The sequence below is a fragment of the Girardinichthys multiradiatus genome, chromosome X (assembly GCF_021462225.1).
Source record: "Girardinichthys multiradiatus isolate DD_20200921_A chromosome X, DD_fGirMul_XY1, whole genome shotgun sequence".
NCBI classification, from domain to species: Eukaryota; Metazoa; Chordata; class Actinopteri; order Cyprinodontiformes; family Goodeidae; genus Girardinichthys; species Girardinichthys multiradiatus.
Genome location: NC_061817.1, coordinates 11,521,056 through 11,541,878, shown reverse-complemented (window position 1 = coordinate 11,541,878; position 20,823 = coordinate 11,521,056). Strand labels below are relative to the sequence as shown.

Below are 20,823 nucleotides of genomic sequence, written 5' to 3'. Positions count from 1 at the left end.
TCAATACATTTTTTTTGCAATAATATCACAATAACATTTTTTCCTATAATTAAATAGGCCTGGAACCAACTTTACAGTTGTAGCTATTTTGGAATGTGCTTACCAGCTTTTGAAATAGCTTAAGCTCACTCAGACAGTGGAGGTAAGGTAAGGTAAGGTAAGGTAAGGTAAGGTAAGGTAAGGTAAGTTTATTTATATAGCACTTTTCAGCAACGAGACACTCAAAGTGCTGAGTAAACATCAGTTTTCAAGTCTTGCCACAAGTTCCGAAAAAGATGAAGGTCAGAACGTTGACATTGTCCTGCTGGAAGGTGAACCTGCACACCAGTCTCAAGTCTTTCGCAGCCTCTAACAGGTTTTCCTCCAGGGTTGTACTGTATTTAGCCTCATCAACTCTGACCGACTTCCTGTTCCTGTTGAAGAAAAGCATGATGCTGTCACCACCATGTTTCAATCCTGGGAGATTAAATTGAACTCTATTTACAAACTCTTTGACTTCTCAATGTAATTGGTTGCACTGGATTTTATTTTGGGGTATCAGATAAAAGAGAGCTGAAAAATCATCAGGTTGCCTGCAGCACGCACACGCACGCACACACACACACCACACACAGGCTTCTGTTAGGTTTGTGACAATGGCTTACTAGTGATAAACAAGTGTTCAACAAAAATGTGATTTTTTTTTCCCCCCTTACGTTCTTGTTTATCTGTATTATTTATTTATTAAAACCCTATAGATATATCAATAATTATATATTAATGTGTTTTGTGGTTTTTATATGTTTGCAAAACATGAAAATGATGATAAAAAGTTTGAAGTGCGGCGGGATATCGACAATGACGAATGGCATCTAGCCAGATCAGATTTAAGATTCAACATTAAGATGCCCCCAAAAATTGTATAATTCATGGACGTAATATTAGAAGAGAGAAGAATTATGTCTAAATATATAGATGTTGCAGAGGTCTCTATCTATTGTTTGTTGCATGGTTCATATTCTTTGTGATCTCAAGTAGTTTTTCGGAGCAGCAACTGTTAATAAAGAAATAGAAAGTAGGAATAAGATAGAAAGCTAGAAGGTTTTTAAAATTTAAATATATGTTATTATGAGTTCTTTTAAATGTATTTAAAAAACGTAATTCTTTTTTAATTTTACGAGGAAAAATAGGATGCTTGTACCTTTTATAGCAGGAAAATAATGTAGTCTTGAGTCTTGGCCACACCCCTACGAACCTATGTTTATATTGGTTCAGATGGCAGCGTCATCTGCAGTTTGTCCAATGAGCGCTAATGATTTTGGTGTCGTGGGCGTCTCCCTTTACGCTCGGGCTGCATAGTTTAAGCTAGTGCTCTTCGAAGGTGTCACGGTTCGTGGGTGGAAACCATATATTGGTAAGTATCAACAGTAAAATGTGTAAAATAAATCTCCGACATATTTGCAAGACAATATTAAAAGGTGCATGTTTCTAAGAAGACACATTGACGATTTTTGTTCGTTATTTGCTTCCATTCCTGTGCTTGAGTCGTTGGTCTTTGCGGCGTTTCGGTAAAGCTAACCTGCTATAGCTAACTGGTCGGAGATACAGTGGGGTCTTGCTCCTGTCTCTTCGACCATTTTGTTATCCCTTAACCAACAGAGCTAAATATCATTTTATAATTGATATATTTGTAGACTTATATATGGTCAATAAAAAACATAGGTTTGATGTCGTTTGTCGTGTTTTGTTCATTAAGAAGCATGCCATTAGCTTGAAACGTTAGGTGAATTATATTTTTTTCTTTTTTGGTCGAGGCTAACTGAACCAAAATAAAATGGCGTCGGTTTTATAATTCCTCCGGCGGAACAATTGGGTTTGGGACCGACTGCGTCGCATGAGCTATTTCATGCAAAAGCGCATTGTACGCCAGTAGCTTTTTACGTGCCTACAGTAGATCAGTTCGAGATGATGCCAAGAGTTGGTGAGTTAATGAATGGAACAACAATGGGCATGGTCGCCGTTTCACCGTATTATCTTCACGGCAGCGTTTTGACCAAATTTGTGCTAAAATATCCCCGAATACATCTATCTTTAACCTGATATATACATGCTTTGCTATTAACGGCAGCACTAGTATTTACCTGACTAGAGTCAGTCATATTAGGCATGTTATGGCTTCACGCGAAGAGGCTTGAAATTTTAAAACCTGACAAACTGGGATTATGTATTTAACTCAATTAACAAGTTAAATGCTATGACCAAAAGCAGAATATTCATCACAAAATTAGCATATTTTCTACATTTTTTTTTTTAGATGTTGTCTTGAAACTGTAGGCAAACGTTTGTTGATGTACATTCTATCCATAAATACGAGTTATTTCATTTGTAATAGTCCTTTATTTACCCAAAAGGTCACATTCAAAACTGTTTAATGTGATACCTTTATTCTGGTATCATTCTCATTAAAACAAAAAGATTAGGCTGTTTTCTTGTTCAAAGTAAACAATAAGATTGAATCCAGAATTTTAGGAAGAAATTGTAAATCATTGATGTCACTGAAGTCGCCGGTCCGCCACCTTGGGTGTCTCCATATCGCTTCACGCATTTCACAACATTGTAAACTTTTTCGACCATAGATAAGTATCTAGAGTTGTTACAGCCTCCCGATAAGGTCATCTACCTCAAGAAAATTGCGATCAACAAGGTGGATGATCCATATGGATGGCCTATTGGTTTGTTTAGCGCAAATCCGGACGATTGGCCGCACAACTATTTTTTTCATAGCCACAACGTTGGCAAAAATCCATAAGTTCAATATTGCCTTTTATTGGATAATTACATAATAGTTATATTACTAGACAATACATTTACAGTATAATGGTAAAGGTAAATTGCAGCCTACATCTAGCTGGTCAAGGCGTTGGAGCACGGCATACTGAAGTAGGTCACAGCACTGGGTGGCAGTGCCCAGCTCAGAATCAACTTGATAAGCTCAAGGTCTTGGCAGACTACTTTTCAGAATATTATTACAGTACATGTAGACAAACATTATTTATTTACCTGTCATAAAATGTGCACTGCACACTTGGGTGAGTGAGGTTCAGGCCGTCCAAATCTGCCCTCGATATCCGATTCAGCCACAGTAGTCGACGTTGTGTACTCAGTGTTTTCTAAAACAACGAAAACAGGCTGCAGCTGCCACCCAAGGCGGCGATTGCGACGTGCAGTCACGTGACTTCATGTTACAACCCCCATTCTTTGAACACTAGCCTTGACAATGTGCGCACAAATCAAATCAGTGGATTTTTGGTGTACGGGTAAAATTGTTAGACTTTTGGTTTGACTTAAGCATATAAAAAAAACAAGTTAAACTGTAAAGTCATTACGAATGTAAAAATTTATCTCAAAGGAAACAATCTTTAGGTAAATCAAACTTTTAGTTTTACCAAACTAAACGTTCAGCATTATACTACAGGGATGCTTTCAACAGGAGTGAAAATAATAATTTTCTCTGGAATTCCCTAACTGTAACAGGAAATAAAAATAGGTTTTTATGGGGATTTTTTACAAACCCAGCAATTGGAAACTGCACGTTACTGGGATTTGATCATATCAATCATCAGTAGTTTTACTGGCCACACCAAAGTCATTTACTATATCTGAATAAGTTAATTACAGGAAAGTCACTAAGCTTTAATGAAAACCCCATTGCGGAAAAAAAAATATAAGCAATGTGTTTTTGGGTGTGTTAACATTTATACTTAATTAAGATTTATCTGCACATTTTGTTTTTGAGGATGAGGTCAGTCTGACACACTTAGAATATCAGATAAAGTCTGACCCCTTGCTTAAGTCCATGTTCTTGTTTATTATCAACAAGCCCAGTGTCAGCAAAACAGAGTTGGGGCCAACTCGTGTTCCTTAATAATGATTTAATTATATGAATTTAAGTGAGCAACTGGCTGCAATTGACAACTGAAAAAAAGTCGTCCTCTTTCAGACTTAGATTAGTGGCTCTAAGAATTATTTAACAAGTTGACGGCCTTAAACGGTAACATTAAATCAAATCAATAAATAATGTGTCTGTTGTTCATTCAGCTTAGTCTTTACTCACAGTGCCATGATCATTGGTTTCCTCTCGCAGAAACAAGCACCAGCTGTGCCATCTCCTTCCAAGACGACACTGTTAACATTATTCTCTGGACAGTAAAGCCACCTGCTTCACTACAATGAAAATGGTAAAATTACAATTTTTGTTTTTCTTATCAACCAAATGCTATGTTAAGAATTAGCTAAACAATATACTAGTCTTACTTTAATTTTCTTAATTAAAGAAACTGTTATCTTGTCACATTTAATTTGCTGTAAAGGTGCCAGCAGGTGGTCATTCCAACATGCCTTGAATTTCATGTATATGTGGAAATTGGCTTTAGATTGTTTGTGTATGCACTCAGCTTTTGTGGTCACTGACATTTGAATCTTGCCTTTAACATAATGGCAAATTATCCAATCTTTTAAGTCAAAGTTAAGTCCTAAAACAAAAAACAAATCTAACTTAAAATCTGCAGAACCTTGGAAATACCGCAGCTTAAATAAACATTTTAGGTAGACCTGGAGGCTGTTGCATAAAGCAGGATCAGCAAATATAGTTCAATAACTGTTTGCATTAGCTTGGCAGGTGTTGAGGTCTGTAACAAGTTTATGGTAAAAAATACAAAGAGAAAATATCTAGGATGTTTACATTGAGTTGTGTTTTGCTCTTTTAAAGGCAGTAATACCAAAAGCAATACAGTGAAACCTCTGAATACACATTTTTTCCAACATGGCCATTTTTTAACAAAATATAATAATTAATTCTATATTATAACATTGCTAGAAGCATTGCATAGTAAATTACCAGAGAAACAATAAATAATGACAACACAGTTTCTCTGGGAGAACCACCTGTTTGTCATGAATAATTGATGGTTTTTTTGTTTTACAACTTGGACCAACAACTTTCATTATGGCTTAAGGACAGATATCTGGTGCGTTCTCCACCCAAGAGGGCCCAAAACCCAACACAATAGTGAGAAATTGTGGCATCACTGCTTTCCGTACTACCTGCCTAGAAGCCCTGGCAGAGATTGCATCACAATCTCCAGGCTTGCAACTGAAAGCAAATTGTTTCATTATCAATTGCATGTGCCTGCAATTCAAAATGCTAAGAAAAGTCACATGTTATTGTTATTCTATAGAGTTACGTTGTGTGAGACCACTTCGTTTGGGCGATGCTATGCACAAGAGCCTTGCACTTTTTGGAGCATTGCACAAACCTCTCTGATGGCTGTTGGTAGTGAGCACCACTACCCTCGGCTCATTTGTGTGTCAGGTGCAGGAAAAGTAGGGAAAACGACACATGAGAAAGAGCGCACACAGCAGCAGCAGCACCTGGACCATACAGTATACTGGCACGACAAAGTCAGGGTAGAAAGAGGCATGCAGTCCTGGATTATGCTCTTACTAATGGAAAATTTGTAATTGAAGCTGCCGTTAGTATTTGGCAATATGTGTATTCAAATGTGTTCCCATTGAGAGATTTCACTGTAATTCATTTCTATATACTTACATCAGATAGTCTGTTTAGTGGATGTTGATGCAAGTTAGTTTCTACTTGCCATGCTTTTTTTTTTTTTTTAAGAGTCTCTGAAGTTTTTCTTCATTAATTTACTACCTTGTCTGTTTTCAACCCTAGCCTCCCCCTGTGCGCCATAGAGCAATGCGTGTCTTCATGAACGGGGATCGCCACGTTATGGCCAAACATTCTGCCATCTATCCAACTCAGGAGGAGCTGGAAAGTGTCCAGAACATGGTGTCCCACACAGAGCGTGCTCTTAAAGCCGTTTCTGACTGGCTGGATAAAGAGGAAAAGGGAACTTCTAAGTCTGAATTTGAAAGCACAGACACTGACAAGGACAGGTCAGGAAATATTAGGCAGTACAGTCTTGTTGGTTACTAGATAATAACAATATAGAGACCTAACTTGTTTTATCTACTTTTGTCTTCCAAAAGTGATCAGAAAGATCAGGCCACTCGCACTCTGCGTGGTGTTATGAGGGTGGGCCTGGTTGCTAAGGGTCTGCTATTGAAAGGAGATCTGGACCTAGAGCTGGTGCTACTCTGTAAGGACAAGCCTACCATCAATCTGCTGGAAAGGGTGTATGAAAACCTTGTGACACAGATACAGGTACAACTGTGACTCTAAGATGCAGAAGATGAAACAGTAACATTGCTGATGTGTCTACATGCTGTCTATTTTATGCTTAAATCAACTTTAACTTGGGCTCCTTCTGGAACTGTCGTTTCATGGGACTTTTCGATAAACCCTCTGCTACATGCCACAATCCAGTCTTAACCCTCACCACAGCAGTCACCTTATTTAATCTGTTTAGGTTTCCTACCATATTTACGGTAATCTGCTCTAAATATTTCATAAATATGCAAATGAATGGCCTGTCCTATTTCTTCTTTCCAGACAATAACAGAAGACAAATATGTAGTTACACAAAACATCCTTGATGCAAGCATCATTGTCCAGAACACAAAGGAGCCCCCTCTCACGCTCACAATTCACTTTACATCCCCTTTGGTTCGTGAAGAAATAGAGAAGGCTACTGCTGGAGGTAAGCACCCCCAAACAAGGACTCTCTTTCTTTATTAGTGGTAATCTACTTCCAGCTGGGAGGCCAGGCAGGAAACAAGGCTAGATAGATATTGTTTATTGGGCCTTCAATGGAGCTAGGGGACAAGAAGACCTTCAGATAATAAAACTGTGCTATGTTTATAGCTCTCTAGACACTCTCGTAGTTCCATGTAATGTAATTGTACATTTTTGATGGCCCAATATACAGTAAAGGGCAGGTAGTGTAATTATTGTTAAAGATATGGTTTCTGTTCCCCTTTTAAAGATCAGGTAACCAATGAAATGAAGGCTTACTGAGAATTAACCCAAATACAAAACCACTGAGACCACTGTGTTTGCATGTGTTTTATCATTGATGATGAACGGTTTGCATTGCAGCAAAAATGAGTAGCAAAAGCCCAAACTCTTGGTTTGACCCCATAGTGGGCTGTTAATCGCCTCTGTTTTTTTAGCAGGAAAGGTCCATGGTTACAGATAATGACAAGGGGCACAGGAATTTGGCATGGATGACAATTTGACAACAAGTTGTCCTAGCAGTCCATCTTCTTTAGAATCATTGAAATAAATGTTTGATGTGGAGTAAGGTCTCTGGTTTCTTACTACGTTTTCAGAGCACTCAACAACAGTAAGAATTGAGCCTTGACTTTATCTGTAGCCCTGCAATAACAGTGATGCCCAGTTTGGGCCTTCATTTATTGAGCCATCAGTTTTGCTGCAGTGTGGACTTGTTTTGATACCCACTTTTTGTGCATCTGATAATTTTTGCCTGTGGTTCCAATTCTGATTCTCTCTGTCAAGCCTTCTAGTTTGTCAATTTTTAGGGACGCTGGACCTTTGACCAACTGGCCGCTCTCTGTCTCGGAAGGGGCAAAGTGCAGTGTACCCAGTATATGGGCAAAGGGGAGGGGTTCCACCTCCTGTTAATGTTAGGGGGGAAAAAAAGCATCTGTTTGAGCTGAAAAACGATCCTCCCATTTGATACTTTTCTTTTCCATTTTAGTCTAAAAGATGGTTATGCCTTTTTTCATCTTTGTGTTTTTACACAGCTTATGACTTGAGACACAACCCTGGAAGTACGCTGGGTTTCAAGTAGAGATGCACTGATAAGAAATTCTGTGGCCAATTTCCGACCTCAGGTTTTGGAGACCTCCGACCTGCCAGTGTCGATTTTAGCCAATTCCAGTTTCTCCTTAGAATCTAAATGTAAATAAAAAGAGTAATTTAACTGTTTTAACAAAAAAAAATATAATGATTTTACAAGAGTACTTTGAGTTGCTGTTATATTAAATCATTCATTCATATATTGTTCCTACACAGAAACCTCTCATGAATGATGATTATTTATATTAGGTTGAAAGGTGACATCAGAGAGCTGTTGGTATTTCACAGCTCAGCAGTTGGCAAAGATTTCACAAAGGTAAAGTGCTAAGAAGATGTTTTAAGCTGCCTTAAGCATCTTTCATTAGCAATTAGCATGGTTAGCGTCTAAGTATGTATTCCCTTTAAAGTTGGTAGACCGTTCTCTGAACAGTGATATTTCCAACGCAGCCAATGATTTGAAATCCAACCTGTTTCAAAGCAATTATCTGAAGGATGAAACGGCGAAATTTTGTTCTAAAACGCTCAGCTTCCTGTTTGTTGACATCTAACTTCCTGTTGTGGCATCATTCGAGAAAAGCTGAGAAGCTATTTAAAGTTTCCCCTTGAATAGCTTTTGTGTGTTTTTTCAGACTACATTTTTTAAATACATCAATACGATACTGGAAAACGGGCACCTTTGAGTCTTCACTCACTAATAACTTCCACACCAAAGAGTAGTATTAGTCAGATTTGGTAGTAGTTGGTATGATGAGGTCATTGACTTGAAAAAGACTGAATTTTTAGTTCCCGACCAGTGGTGAAGCGTAAAATCGTCTGATTCTGGCCACTGGGCAATTTCTCGATGCTTCTCTAGTTGCAGGGGTCTTTTTTTTTATGTGTGTTGGGGGGGACTGTAAATCAATATTAACTGGGAGGTTGAAAGCTTTGAGTGGTTATCCAGTGGAGGGATCCCCTCCCCTTCCCCCTTCCTGCCTGTGGTTTGGGAAGGCTGCCTGTGTTCCCCCTGGCCGGCTGACAGAACTCCCCTTGGTCAAACTGTACCTTGTCTTCTTATTCCACCTGCCAATAGAAACGCTTTCAGTCATCGAGCCCCCGGATGTTCTGGACAGGCAGAAATGCCTAACTGCCTTGGCATCTCTACGCCACGCTAAGTGGTTCCAGGTTTGAATCTTGTCTTTATTTGTCTCTAAAACAGATGTAGCTTTGACTTTGGTTTTATGCTCTTTGTTCTTATATTAATTTCAGATATCTTTTTCTTTTGTATTTCCTCCTTTGAGGTGTATTTCCTATAATATAATTTGATGACTTGTTGATTCTTAGGATATGTGTTTCATCACACGCTTCAGTTGCTTTGCTCACTTTACAGGTTCTCTGTCAGTAACATTTCTTCCAGTAAAAATGGTTGCTTTTAGCTCTAGGTTTAATTAGTTTTGTCATTTATCGATGCTTTCGTTTAACTCGAATCCAAACAATCTGCAACTAATAGCCATGCATCCAGGTGCAATATTTCTATAATATCATTGTTGCTGTGAATGAGTTGTTTTCTTACATGTAAATATGCAAGCTACCTTTAGAGCACTTTTTGCTGCCCCATGTGATAATGTAAGCCAAACCGTTAGATGTGGTTAACCGTGTTTTATTATTCATAGTACTGTTGGCTGTGTCACCTTTGGCTTTACATGCTGTAACAGTCAGTGCTTCATCTCAGCAGCTTGTAAGTTTAGAGTATGTGGCCTCATCATTTTCTGCTCCTCTGGCTGCTTTTGTTAGTGTTTGCCACAAAATCAACAGGAATATTGCACCTTGAGTCATTTCTAAGTATTTCAGTCTCTAACTTCACCACGACCCCTTAGAGTGATGGCACATGTTTGCACAGCCTTTTGTAATGGTTTACTTGTTTCTCACATTAGCCTAGGATTGAGTTTGAGGTGCTTTTATTTACTTCTTTTCTTCTGATCTTTGTTAGCTGCATGTTTTTCCCCACAAAAGAACTTGTTTACTCCTGATAACTGCACCATCAGTTCTTTTTTTTTTTTTTTTTTACTTAATTATGTGTTCATGATCATAAAATATTCTAAAAGAAACAATTCTTTAATATCTGGGGATATTTTCCATAATTACAAAACTAAACTGTAATAGTCTGTGGCTCCATTTTTATGTGGGTGTTTGTCTTGCTTTTCCCACATCGTTCTCTCTTCTTGACTAATATTGTCCACCTCCCTTCTTGCCCTACCCCCACTCCTGCTTGTGTTTCCAGGCCAGAGCCAATGGGCTGCGTTCCTGTGTCATCGTAATCCGGATCCTAAGGGACCTGTGCGCCCGAGTCTCCACATGGGCCCCGCTTCGTGGCTGGGTAAGTTAATGAACCCAGTTTTCATTATAATATACATTAGGGCCGCCCTTCTTGCCAAGGCAATATCAGTTGTGATATTTGCCTAGTTTCTTCTTCCCTCTCTTTCTCATCTGTGCTTTAATCTCTCTGGGACCTTTAGCATTTTGGGTAATGTCATTTATGTCCAGTGTGAGCGTCTGCTGCCGTGAGACTCTGTCCAACTGGCTAAATATTACGATCCCGTGTAAAGTGCAAGTTCACAACACTTAAAATATTTTAACCAACAATTATTGCACTCCAAACGGTCCTTTGTGATGTATATGCTGCACACACTGATACCTGGCTGACGATATATGATACATTGTGCAGTCTTGCAGAATTTCATTTTACCTCTTGAACTTTTTGTGTTATAACCATAAACTTCAAAGTGTTTTATTTGATAGACCAGTCGGTTGTTTTGCATAATGGTGAAGTGGAAGGCAATGATAAATGGTTTCAAGCTTTTTTATTTTTTTACCAAACATAAATATTTAAGTGTGATTCGTATTCATACTCCCTTACTCTGACACCCCTAAATTAAATCGATCGTCACAAACTGCATTCTGAAGCCATCCGCTTAGTAAATGGAGTCCAGTTTTGTATAATTTAATCGTAGCATAAATCCCAGCTGTTCTGTGAAGGAAACATAGGCAGCATCATGAAGACCATAGCAGACAGGTCAGGGAGAACGTTGTGGAAAAGTTTAAATCAATGAACAATTTCCCAAGCTTTGAACTTCTGACAGAGCTCTGTTTAGTCTGTCATCTGAAAATAGAAATAGTGGAATAATAGAGCTGCAACAGGCCAGACCTGGAGAGCATCAGTCGGAGAAGAAGCCATGAGACCTACGGTAACTGGTAAAGCTGCAAAGATCCAAAGCTCAGGTGGGAAAATCTGTTGACAGGACAACTATTAGCTGCACATTTAAGAAATTTAGCATTTAATGAATGGTCATAAGAAAGCCAAGATAAGTGCTCTCATGTTGCTTCAAGCGTTATAGGAGACACAGCAAATCTTTGGAGAAAGGTGCTATGCTAAGATGAAACCAAACTAAACTCTGTTCTATTTGCAAAATGCAGTTTGGAAAAAAAATTCACATCAGCCCAAACACACCATCTTATAGTGTCCTGTGATAGTGGCAGCATCATGCTGTTGATGGGAAGAATGCAGACGCTAAATACAGGGCAGTCCTGAAGAAAACCTGCTCACGGCTGCAAAAGACCCCAGATCAGAACTTCAATGAAAATGTTTAGATCACAACATGTTCATGTCTTACAATGGCCCAGTCAAAGTCCAGACCTGAATCTTAAGAATCGTTGACAATACTTAAAGTGATGTTCTCAGATGCTTATAGTCCAATCTGCTAAGCTTGAGGTATGTTGTGAAGACGAATGGTCAAAACAACAATCTCCAGATGTATAAAGCTGTATTACATAAACTTCCAATAAAATGCATTGACGTTTGTGGTTTTTAGGTAAATGTGAAGAAGTTCTCGGGCTGTGAATATTTTGGGAGGCACTATACATAAAAAATAAATAAATATGAAGCATGTAGTTTAAGATGTATAATTCTAGGATGAGGGAAAAACGACAACGCAGCACTGTTACATTTGTAACACAGTTTCTTTCTTCTGCTGCACAGCCACTGGAGCTGATCTGTGAGAAGGCAATTGGGACAGGAAACAGGCCCATGGGGGCAGGTGAAGCTCTGCGGAGAGTTTTAGAGTGTCTCGCTTCAGGGATTCTTATGGCAGGTATGTGAAAAGCGTCTGGGCATCCTCTCAAGATATATCTGCAATGGTTCAAAATACAATTCTAAATTGCCATTTTGCAGATGGTCCTGGAATTTATGATCCATGTGAAAAGGACCCCACGGATGCTATTGGTCATTTGAATCAGCAGCAGAGAGAAGACATCACATCGAGTGCTCAAGTGAGTTCAGTAAAGTTGTTTGTGAATAATTCAGATAGTAAATCATGTTATTTACAAAAACTCTGCCTCTCCTACTGTCAGCATGCTTTAAGGCTGTCAGCTTTCGGACAGCTTCACAAAGTACTTGGGATGGACCCACTTCCGTCAAAAATGCCCAAAAAACCTCGCAGTGATACCCCTATTGATTACACAGGTACATCACCCTCTTCAATTGGAAGTTTACAGTTATGACTGTTGATCTAATTTTGTTGTAATGGGGTAATTTATTGTGTTGTTTAGTGCAAATCCCACCCAGCACAGCATATGCCCCACCTATGAAAAGGCCTATAGAGGAAGAAGAAGGACCTGATGATAAGAGTCCAAACAAAAAGAAGAAAAAGCTGCAGAAGAAATGTACGTGTTCCTTTAGCACTTGGATGACTAGATTCACTATTTATATACTTTTAAAGGTGCACTGATGTTCTGGCAGTAAAATAGCTAAATCCTTTCTTGTTTTGTCCCAAAAGCTGCAGAAGAGAAGGCTGAGCCCCAACAGGTTATGAATGCCCTAATGAGGCTGAATCAGCTGAAACCAGGTCTTCAGTATAAACTGATATCCCAAACTGGTCCAGTTCATGTTCCAGTATTTACTATGGCTGTGGAGGTGGACGGAAAGACATTTGAGGCTTCTGGGCCATCCAAGCGTACTGCCAAGCTGCACGTAGCTGTCAAGGTGAGCAGAGCATTTAAAGGACCATCCTAAATGTGTTATTTACCTTGGTAGTTCATACTAGGCAGTCTTTCAGAAAGACGAGCCAAAAGCTTGACTTAGGAGACAAATATTGCTGTTTTTATCTCAATCAAAGTGAATGTTTCGGGTGGGTTTAGGTACTGCAGGACATGGGCCTACCTACTGGGGTGGAAGTGAAAAGTGCTGAACCAGCTGTGAAAGTGGAAGAAGTGGTAGTATCAATCACTGCAGAGGAAGTAAAGCCTGCAGCAACATCTACTGAATCTTCCACTGCTGCCACCGGAGCAGCTGGTGTTTCCTCTGAATCTACCGAGGTAAGCTTCAGACGATGACATTTGGACGGCGTTAAGGTTTAATATTCAGAGCTATCATTACCTGTCTTCTCTCTCGTCAGACTGCTCGCCAACAGGGACCAATTCTGACAAAACATGGCAAGAACCCTGTAATGGAGCTGAACGAGAAGCGGCGGTGCCTCAAGTATGAGCTCATTTCAGAGACGGGCGGCAGTCACGACAAACGCTTCGTCATGGAGGTGGAGATAGACGGGCAGAAATTCCAGGGCACAGGTTCAAATAAGAAGGTGGCGAAGGCGTATGCAGCCCTGGCGGCCTTGGAGAAACTTTTTCCTGAAGGCTCTGTTCCTGAGCCTGCTAAAAAGAAGAAGGGCCCACCCATGGTGAGCATCCTGCATGTTGCCTTGCAAAAGCATTTATGATTCTTAAACTTTTCCAAACTTTGTCGCCTTACAGCCACAATTTTAAGTCTTTATTGTTTTTTACAAATAAAAGTGGGAAAAGTGTTGTGTGCACATTTGTATTCATCCTTGAGCGAATACGTAGATATTTTAAATCAATCATCTTTCTCAACCATGTTTGCACATCTAGAATTGGAAATTCCTCCCCATTCTTTGCAGAATAGTTAACTCAGTCAGGCTGGATGGATGGAGAGCTTCTGTAAAAGGCACTTAGTCTCACCACTAGTTATCATGAGTTTTTCTCTACTTTGACTGAGCCATTCTAACACATGAATATGATTTGATCAAAACCATTCTATAGTAGCTCAGGGTGGATGTTTTTTGGTAGTCCTCCCTGGTAGGTGAACCTCCACCCTAGTCTCAGGTTTTTTGCCAACTCGTGATGGGTGTTCTTCCAGGATGATGCGTTTAGCTCCATCCATCTTGTCTATCCATGCTGAAGAAAAGCATCCTTGCCACCAACATGTTTGAAACTGGGGATTTTGTATTCGGGGTGATGCGCAGTGCTAGTTTTACGCCGCTTGCAGTGTTTTGCAAGGTCAGTTTTAATTTCATCAGAGAACCTTCTTTCACTTGTTTGCTGTGTCCTCCTATATGGCATAGTTTTCCCATCTACAGATTCTCCCACCTGGGCTATGGATCTTTGCAACTCCTCCAAAGTCACCATGGGTCTAATGCACCACTTTTCCCTTTTTTTTATTTTTTTGTGAAATAAGAAAAGTAAACCATCCACAATTTCTCATAATTATGCCGTACATTGTTCTGATCTATCACATAGAATCTCAGTGAAATAAGTGAAAAAAAGTGTAAAGTCAAAGGGGTTAGACTACTTGCAAGGGCACTGTAAGAAAACAGGTTACACTTGTTGACTGCAGGACAGAGGGGCATTTTGCTTTTCTGGTTTATTTTAAAATATTTTTATATCCTCTTAAGCACACATTTGGCATGATGGGAGGTGTGGATGCTGGTGCATCGAGAGGGAGAGGGAGAGGACGAGGTCGTGGAAGAGGCAGAGGCTTCAATAACGGCGGAGGTTACGGCCAAGGAGGTAGAAACCTACATTTCTACTTTTACAGACTTGACTAACAGGGCTGATGGAGTTTATATCGGCGCACTAAATGTGTGCTTTCCTCTCAGGTGGCTTTGGAACATATGGATATGGGAACAGCACTAACTCTGGCTACAGTGAGTATTTATTTATTTCCCTCTAATGTTGCTGTGCTTGAGGTTACTGCTTCCTGTATCAAATGTCTTTTTATTGTTGATGAAAGTAAAATAAATAAGGTCGACCATTGTGTTGGCAAAGATGTTCTTGTGTCCTTTAGCTTCTTGCAACTTGCCAGAGCTCTTGAAATCTATGGGGGGGGGAGTGTAAACAGTTAGTGTAAAAGCTCCTTGATACCTTGCTGGGATTATCCTAGCTGAGTGATTTTACATTTCTCTGCTTTAAGCCACAGGGTTGAATCGGTTTTTGACAAGCCTTCTCTTATGAGTTTCCCTTTCTTCATTCTGGCAGCCTGGTTTGAAGACTGACCTACCTGAGCGTGACAGGAGCAGAGAAATCTAAAAAAAAAAAAAAAGCAGAATTTGACCTAACACGTCCTGCCATTTTCAAGGCAGAAGAAAAATTCAAAATAATCTAATTTTGATTTTCTTTTCCCCCTTCTCTGCCCTGTCTCACTCTTTAGGTGACTTTGTCTCAGACTACTATGGCTACCCCGAGTTTGCGACATAGAACTCCCCAGTCTTAGAAAAATAAAACAGTCCTGTTGAGAGGATTTGAATGGACAAAATACTCAGTAGTGTTCCAGCAGGACCATAAAGTCCCATCACCATCAAGTCCACAAGCCTGGGAATAAAGTGACTCCTCCTAACCTGTCTTGCCAATACCACTTGTCACACCCTGCCACCTTGGGGAGATGATCTTCCACTGCATGCATGCAGCCATTAAGATGCCCTCTGTCCTGTCAACCTGCTGTGGATGAACCTGAACACCTGGACCTCCTCAAACCTCAGGGCCAACTTGGCTCAGTGTCTTCTCATAATTATGACCAGTGGGAGCTGGACCACCTTTAGGGACATCTCTGCCTCCCAACTTTTAAATAGACAACTAGTGTTTTTTTTGTTTTTTGTTTTTTAACTTTATGCCTTTTATCACTTCCAATCATGATTAGGGTCATTTTAAAAATGTCATTCTGTTCTAAGGAAATTTTACATTATTATCATGAAATCTGTTGTTTCCCTGTCTTGTTAGTATTACAGTTAGAAATACTCTAGCTGCATGATGGTCTCACTCTGGCGTTGTTCAGTTTTTTGTTTTTTTTTATTGCCTGATTTGTATCGGCAGTTGACAAAGATGAACAGAGGCTGTTTGCATTAAATTTGGGCTTCGACTGGATCGATATGATGATCTGTTTATGGGAGGATTCCTTACTCCAGCTGTTTTTATATGTTCTTTTTATTAATAAATGTTGCATTCATGACTGACTTAGTTATTCATTGCAAGTTTACAACACACACAAGATGCTACCATCTAAATATTGTACCTGTTTTAAGACTGTGCTATGCTGTCATCTCTAGATTACTACGACAATGGTGGAGCAAATGGAGGAGCTGGGGTATCAAGCAGCCTTTCAGGTGGCCTTCTGTTCAGCTCCACAGAAGCACCAGCTCCAGGCTCCTATGGTTCTTATTACCAGAATGAAGGCTCCTACACTGCCCAAGCTGCCAACAAAATGCCCAAAAAGAAACCCCCAGTGCTGAAGGGTGGGAAGGCAAACATTCCAGGTCCCCCTAGGGGACCAGCAGGACCTCCAGGAGGCTATCTTTTAAACGTCTCTGCAGGGCAGGGGTCATATAACCAGTATGGGCAAGTAAAGAAGAGTTTCAACCAGAACCAGGGGGGTATGGGTGGTTATTCGTACAGCACTGCCTACCCAAGCCAGGTGACAGGAGGTACTGTCCCTGGAGGTAACCAGGAATACAGTTACGAAGGTGAGGATTTTTTTCAGTTTTAAGCTTGAAACAAAGGGTTCCTACACAGTCTAGAAAAGTTTGGAACTTTAGTATTTTCCTCTTATCGAGTATGGAAAAAAGACCGTATGGAAGAATATTTGTACTTCCAGACTTTATTCCCCATTCTACTGTCTATCCTTTCATCTATCTGTTTCTCCATCATCCATCTGTCCATCATTAGGTCTGTTTATGCACCCAGCAATCCATTTATCAGTTTGTCTACCCACCCATCAGTCTATCAGAATCAGAAAAGCTTTATTGCCAAGTACGTTTTTGGACATACAAGGAATTTGTTTTGGCGTAGTCAATGCAATACAATACAAATTAAAAAGTATAAACATATCTACAATATAATATAAATATATGTGCACAGTTTTAAGTGAGTGAGAGTAAGTATAGAGCAGTATAAGATGCAAGAGCAATACAACAGTGCAGGTGATCATTGTGCAAGTAAAGCAGGAGTCCAAGCTGAGCGTTAATGTAACGCATAGAGTTATCCTATCCTATCAGTTATCCCATCAGTCCTTCGGTGTGTCCATCCATCTACTTGTGCAGTATGTTTAAAACTTCCAGTCTGCCAAGTATTGACCTATGAATACAGCCCCAATATGGCAGTGGTATTAGACCAATAGATGAAAGAGGGATTTGAGCACTGGAATTCTTAAAACGTCAAACCCTGCACACACATGGGTTAAAAATAGAAGAATTAATTGACAGAAAATTCAACTCTAGGTTTTACATATTTCAGTCAATATCTCTAAATAGGCAAATAAACAACAACTTTTAACTACCAAGCAAACATGAAAGAATAAAAGTCTCCAAGTGTTCAGTTTAGTCCACGTTTCGTCCCATAGTCGGGGCACAGCATTGTCAAACCATTTATTTATCCATATGTTTACCCACCAATCTGTTTTCCAATCATCAGAACATTGGTGCATCGTTCTTAGATCCATCCATTTCTATCCATCCATCAGTCATTTGTTTGTCCTAATTTGGGCTGTCGGTTTATTTCTGCTGAAAGATAAATTATAATCAGGGTCAGTTAAAATGATTATTTACTAAGTTTGAAAAAGAAATACATTATTGCACTTGAACAATGAATTGCCCTGCAACATAAAATGTTCCCTCATGCCTCCTTGTTGAATCATCACTTTTGCATGCTATTATATAAAGAAATATGCACTAATAAAATACTCAAAGCCCTTCTGCAATCTGTACAATAACTGGAAATAAAAACTAAATTAGATAATGTATGAGAAATGTCAACACTAATAATAAATAGCAGTTACTTTGCACAAAGCTACAAAAAAAAAAACAACCCTACAAATGTATTGAAATTTACTCAAAAGAAAATGTCAGTCACTTTCTGTATTTGTTGCTAATAGATCACAAAGTTTAAATTTAAGCTGGTTGCAGAAATGTGTTGTGCTGTCGAGAGATGTTACAAAGTAGGCACAAGCCTACAAAGCAGAATGTGTCAAAACAAAAATTTTATTTTTAGCAATGATTGTTTATGGAAGCGAATAGAAAATGAAACATTTGATTAATTGCACAACATGAACCTTTTTGTCCATTGATTTAGTTGTTTCTCCCATCCAATCACGTTCTTCTATCCCATTAGACGCTGTTTACCCAAGCATTCGTATCCACGTGTACTGCCACTGTGGATACGTCTCCTATAAGTTCTAAATGAAACTTTATATTTATTCTTACATGGCCATAAATGACTGAGAACTCTGAAATTTATTTTGACTTAAAATAAATGTGCTGGAACCATAATCACAATTCAAGTTTTTCTCCCATTTTTATATTGTTTCCAGGCTTCAGTCACCAATCCGGTTACAGTGCACAGGGAGGTGTCAACCAGGGCTTCGGCTCCAACCACACTCCGTACCACAGCCCAGGCTTCGGCAGGGGTGACGGCAACATGAATTACCAGTATAGATAGGCTGTTACCACTCTGTCTGTAAATCACCGGCACCCAACACCCTGCATCAGTGTCTCAGCCCTTCTCCAAAGAGAGTGATCAAAGACTTAGTGCTCTTTGCCTTTTCCATGTTCGCTGCCTATGTGCTTTTGGATTTAGATGTAGCACATGTCGGCACACTTTGAGATTTGTGGACTTTTTAAATGTCAGAGCTGAGTTGTGGTTAACATTAGTGGTCTGTTTCAGTTGTATGATCAGTTCTACATTTTGTTTCTATTTATTTTATACGTTTTTGCTCCTGGCACTTGCCACTAAACATAAAGACTGATGCCACAAATTTATTTTATAGTCCTGACTTCAATTTTCTTTTAATGGCTGGAAAAATGTGAGATGAGTAAAACAGAAATATCGTTTAACCTTTTTTGATTTGATTACTTTGCTGCGCTTTGTGGTAACATTAAAATGTACCCAGCGGTGGTTGTGATTTTTGGCTGTTTTTGTTATTTACCTGATGCTATGTGATGATTTCACCATCTGATTTTTCAAAGATAACTGGAACATTTATTCTGCTGTTAAATCAACATCTCTGCTCAATGTAGCTTTTAAACTGGGTGGGGTTTACTCTTGTTAATGTGTAACAGAGTGTTTGTTATAATAAATTGTTTTTATTTTGAATTAACAGTTCTGTTTATACATTTTGGGTATTTGTCTTGGTAATAAGGTAAGTTTATTTATATAGCGCTTTTCAGCAACGAGACACTCAAAGCGCTGTACATACAATTACAATACAATCAAAGCAAATAAACAGATACAGAAAAACAAATCAAATGATAAAATCAAACAACAGAGGTAATTTAAAAAAGTAAAATAAAATAAAGAGAATAAAATGATGGACAAGAAAATGCAACTAATCATGCCTAGATGGCACAGTCAAAGGCCACTCTAAACAAATAAGATTTTAATCTTGATTTAAAGCAATTTAGGGTTTTGGCGCTTTTACAGTTAGTGAGCATCAACTAATAACCTGTGTGGCTAATTATAGTTGATATAAACTATCATTGATTTTCCCTAAGCTGCAGACCAAACTAATGAACCTCTTAGTTTAATAGTTTGTCAATGAAGCCTACAGGGAGAAGGTGTTTACATCGCACTTCAGTGTGCGCTCATCCAGTAGTTTTAAGAATATCTTAAAGTTGATAACTGACTTTAATTCATTTCTTAGATAGTCCAAGCTGAAATAAAGTTTATTTAAAGTGGATTCTCTATGTAATTTCAGAATTCAGTCAAAATATCGAGCTCACAAATCTTAAAACATTTACATTCTAATAACTTCCATTGAATTTTTATTGTCTCAAAATTCAGGTCATTGTACTGCTTTACCGCCATCTAAAACACTCTTCAGAAACGATGAACACCTAAAATTCTGTCAGAAAATACAATTCTTGTCAACATAAAACATCACATTTTCAAGGGTCATGCAGAAGGCTGCTGACTTGACAGATGTCCAGAAGTCATTGACACTCTCCTCAAGGAGGTTAAGCTACAAAAGGACATTGCTAAAGAAACTGGTTGTTCACAGTGCTGTATCCAAGCATATTCATAGAAGGTTCAGTAGAAGGAAAAAGTGTGGGAAAAGCTACAATAGGATTACTGAAATTGAGGGGGAAAAAAAGAGCTAGACTGTTGCTTAGTGGTCAAAAGTTATTTTTAAAAAAAAGCATTTTATCTGGAAGGTCACAGAATCGGGAGGAAGAGTGAGAGGGGCACAGAATTCATGCACCTTCAGGTTTAGTGGGAAGCTTCCACAGTCTGATTTTGGGAGGTATACAAACTGCTGGTGTTGGTCTACTGCGTTTTATCAAGTCTAAAGTCAGCACAGGTGTATACGAGAATATTTTAGACTCTTTCATGCTTCTCTCAGCCGATGAGTGGATATGTTAACTTCATTTTCCAGCTTTATTCTACCAAAACTACCAGTACCTGCTTTAATGGCAATGACACCATTATGCTTGATTGGCGAGAAAACTGGCCTGATCTAAAGTCTTTAGCCTGAGGGTTTAATTCATGCATAACAGGCTTGGAGTAAGTATTCAATGGATGTACCATAGAGCTCATGATTATACTTGAGTGGCCTTTATATAATGTACAGATTTGAGAAAAAAGAATAAAGTGTTGCACAGTCACACTAATCTTTTGGCATGATAAAAGAAAACTACACGCACTGTTATCCTCCATAAAACTATAAAAAGTCAATAAAGCTATGTTTAAGTGGACTTTGTGAAGTGGGGTTTGTAGACATTGTTCATTTAGTACTAAAATAATATTTTTTTCAT

At 38.9% G+C, this 20,823-nt stretch overlaps 1 protein-coding gene across 3 annotated transcripts; it reads left to right on the top strand.

The window, feature by feature from the left end:
* Window positions 1-1,329: 1,329 nt before the first annotated feature.
* On the top strand, window positions 1,330-19,165 carry LOC124862610 (interleukin enhancer-binding factor 3 homolog). 3 transcript variants are annotated; one of them, XM_047356618.1, is made up of 18 exons: window positions 1,330-1,393; window positions 4,124-4,217; window positions 5,714-5,937; window positions 6,031-6,205; window positions 6,494-6,641; window positions 8,832-8,923; window positions 10,020-10,115; window positions 11,775-11,886; window positions 11,967-12,064; window positions 12,146-12,257; window positions 12,344-12,457; window positions 12,571-12,776; window positions 12,932-13,108; window positions 13,189-13,470; window positions 14,482-14,596; window positions 14,686-14,733; window positions 16,129-16,542; window positions 18,384-19,165. In XM_047356618.1, the coding sequence occupies exons 2-18, from the start codon at window positions 4,209-4,211 to the stop codon at window positions 18,509-18,511; spliced, it is 2,550 nt and encodes an 849-aa protein (XP_047212574.1). In that variant the 5' UTR covers window positions 1,330-1,393; window positions 4,124-4,208; the 3' UTR covers window positions 18,512-19,165. The 3 variants fall into 3 exon arrangements, with proteins under 3 accessions (XP_047212574.1, XP_047212577.1, XP_047212576.1); XM_047356621.1 differs by lacking the exons at window positions 16,129-16,542; window positions 18,384-19,165 and adding an exon at window positions 15,237-16,031; XM_047356620.1 differs by lacking the exons at window positions 6,494-6,641; window positions 8,832-8,923.
* Window positions 19,166-20,823: the final 1,658 nt, after the last annotated feature.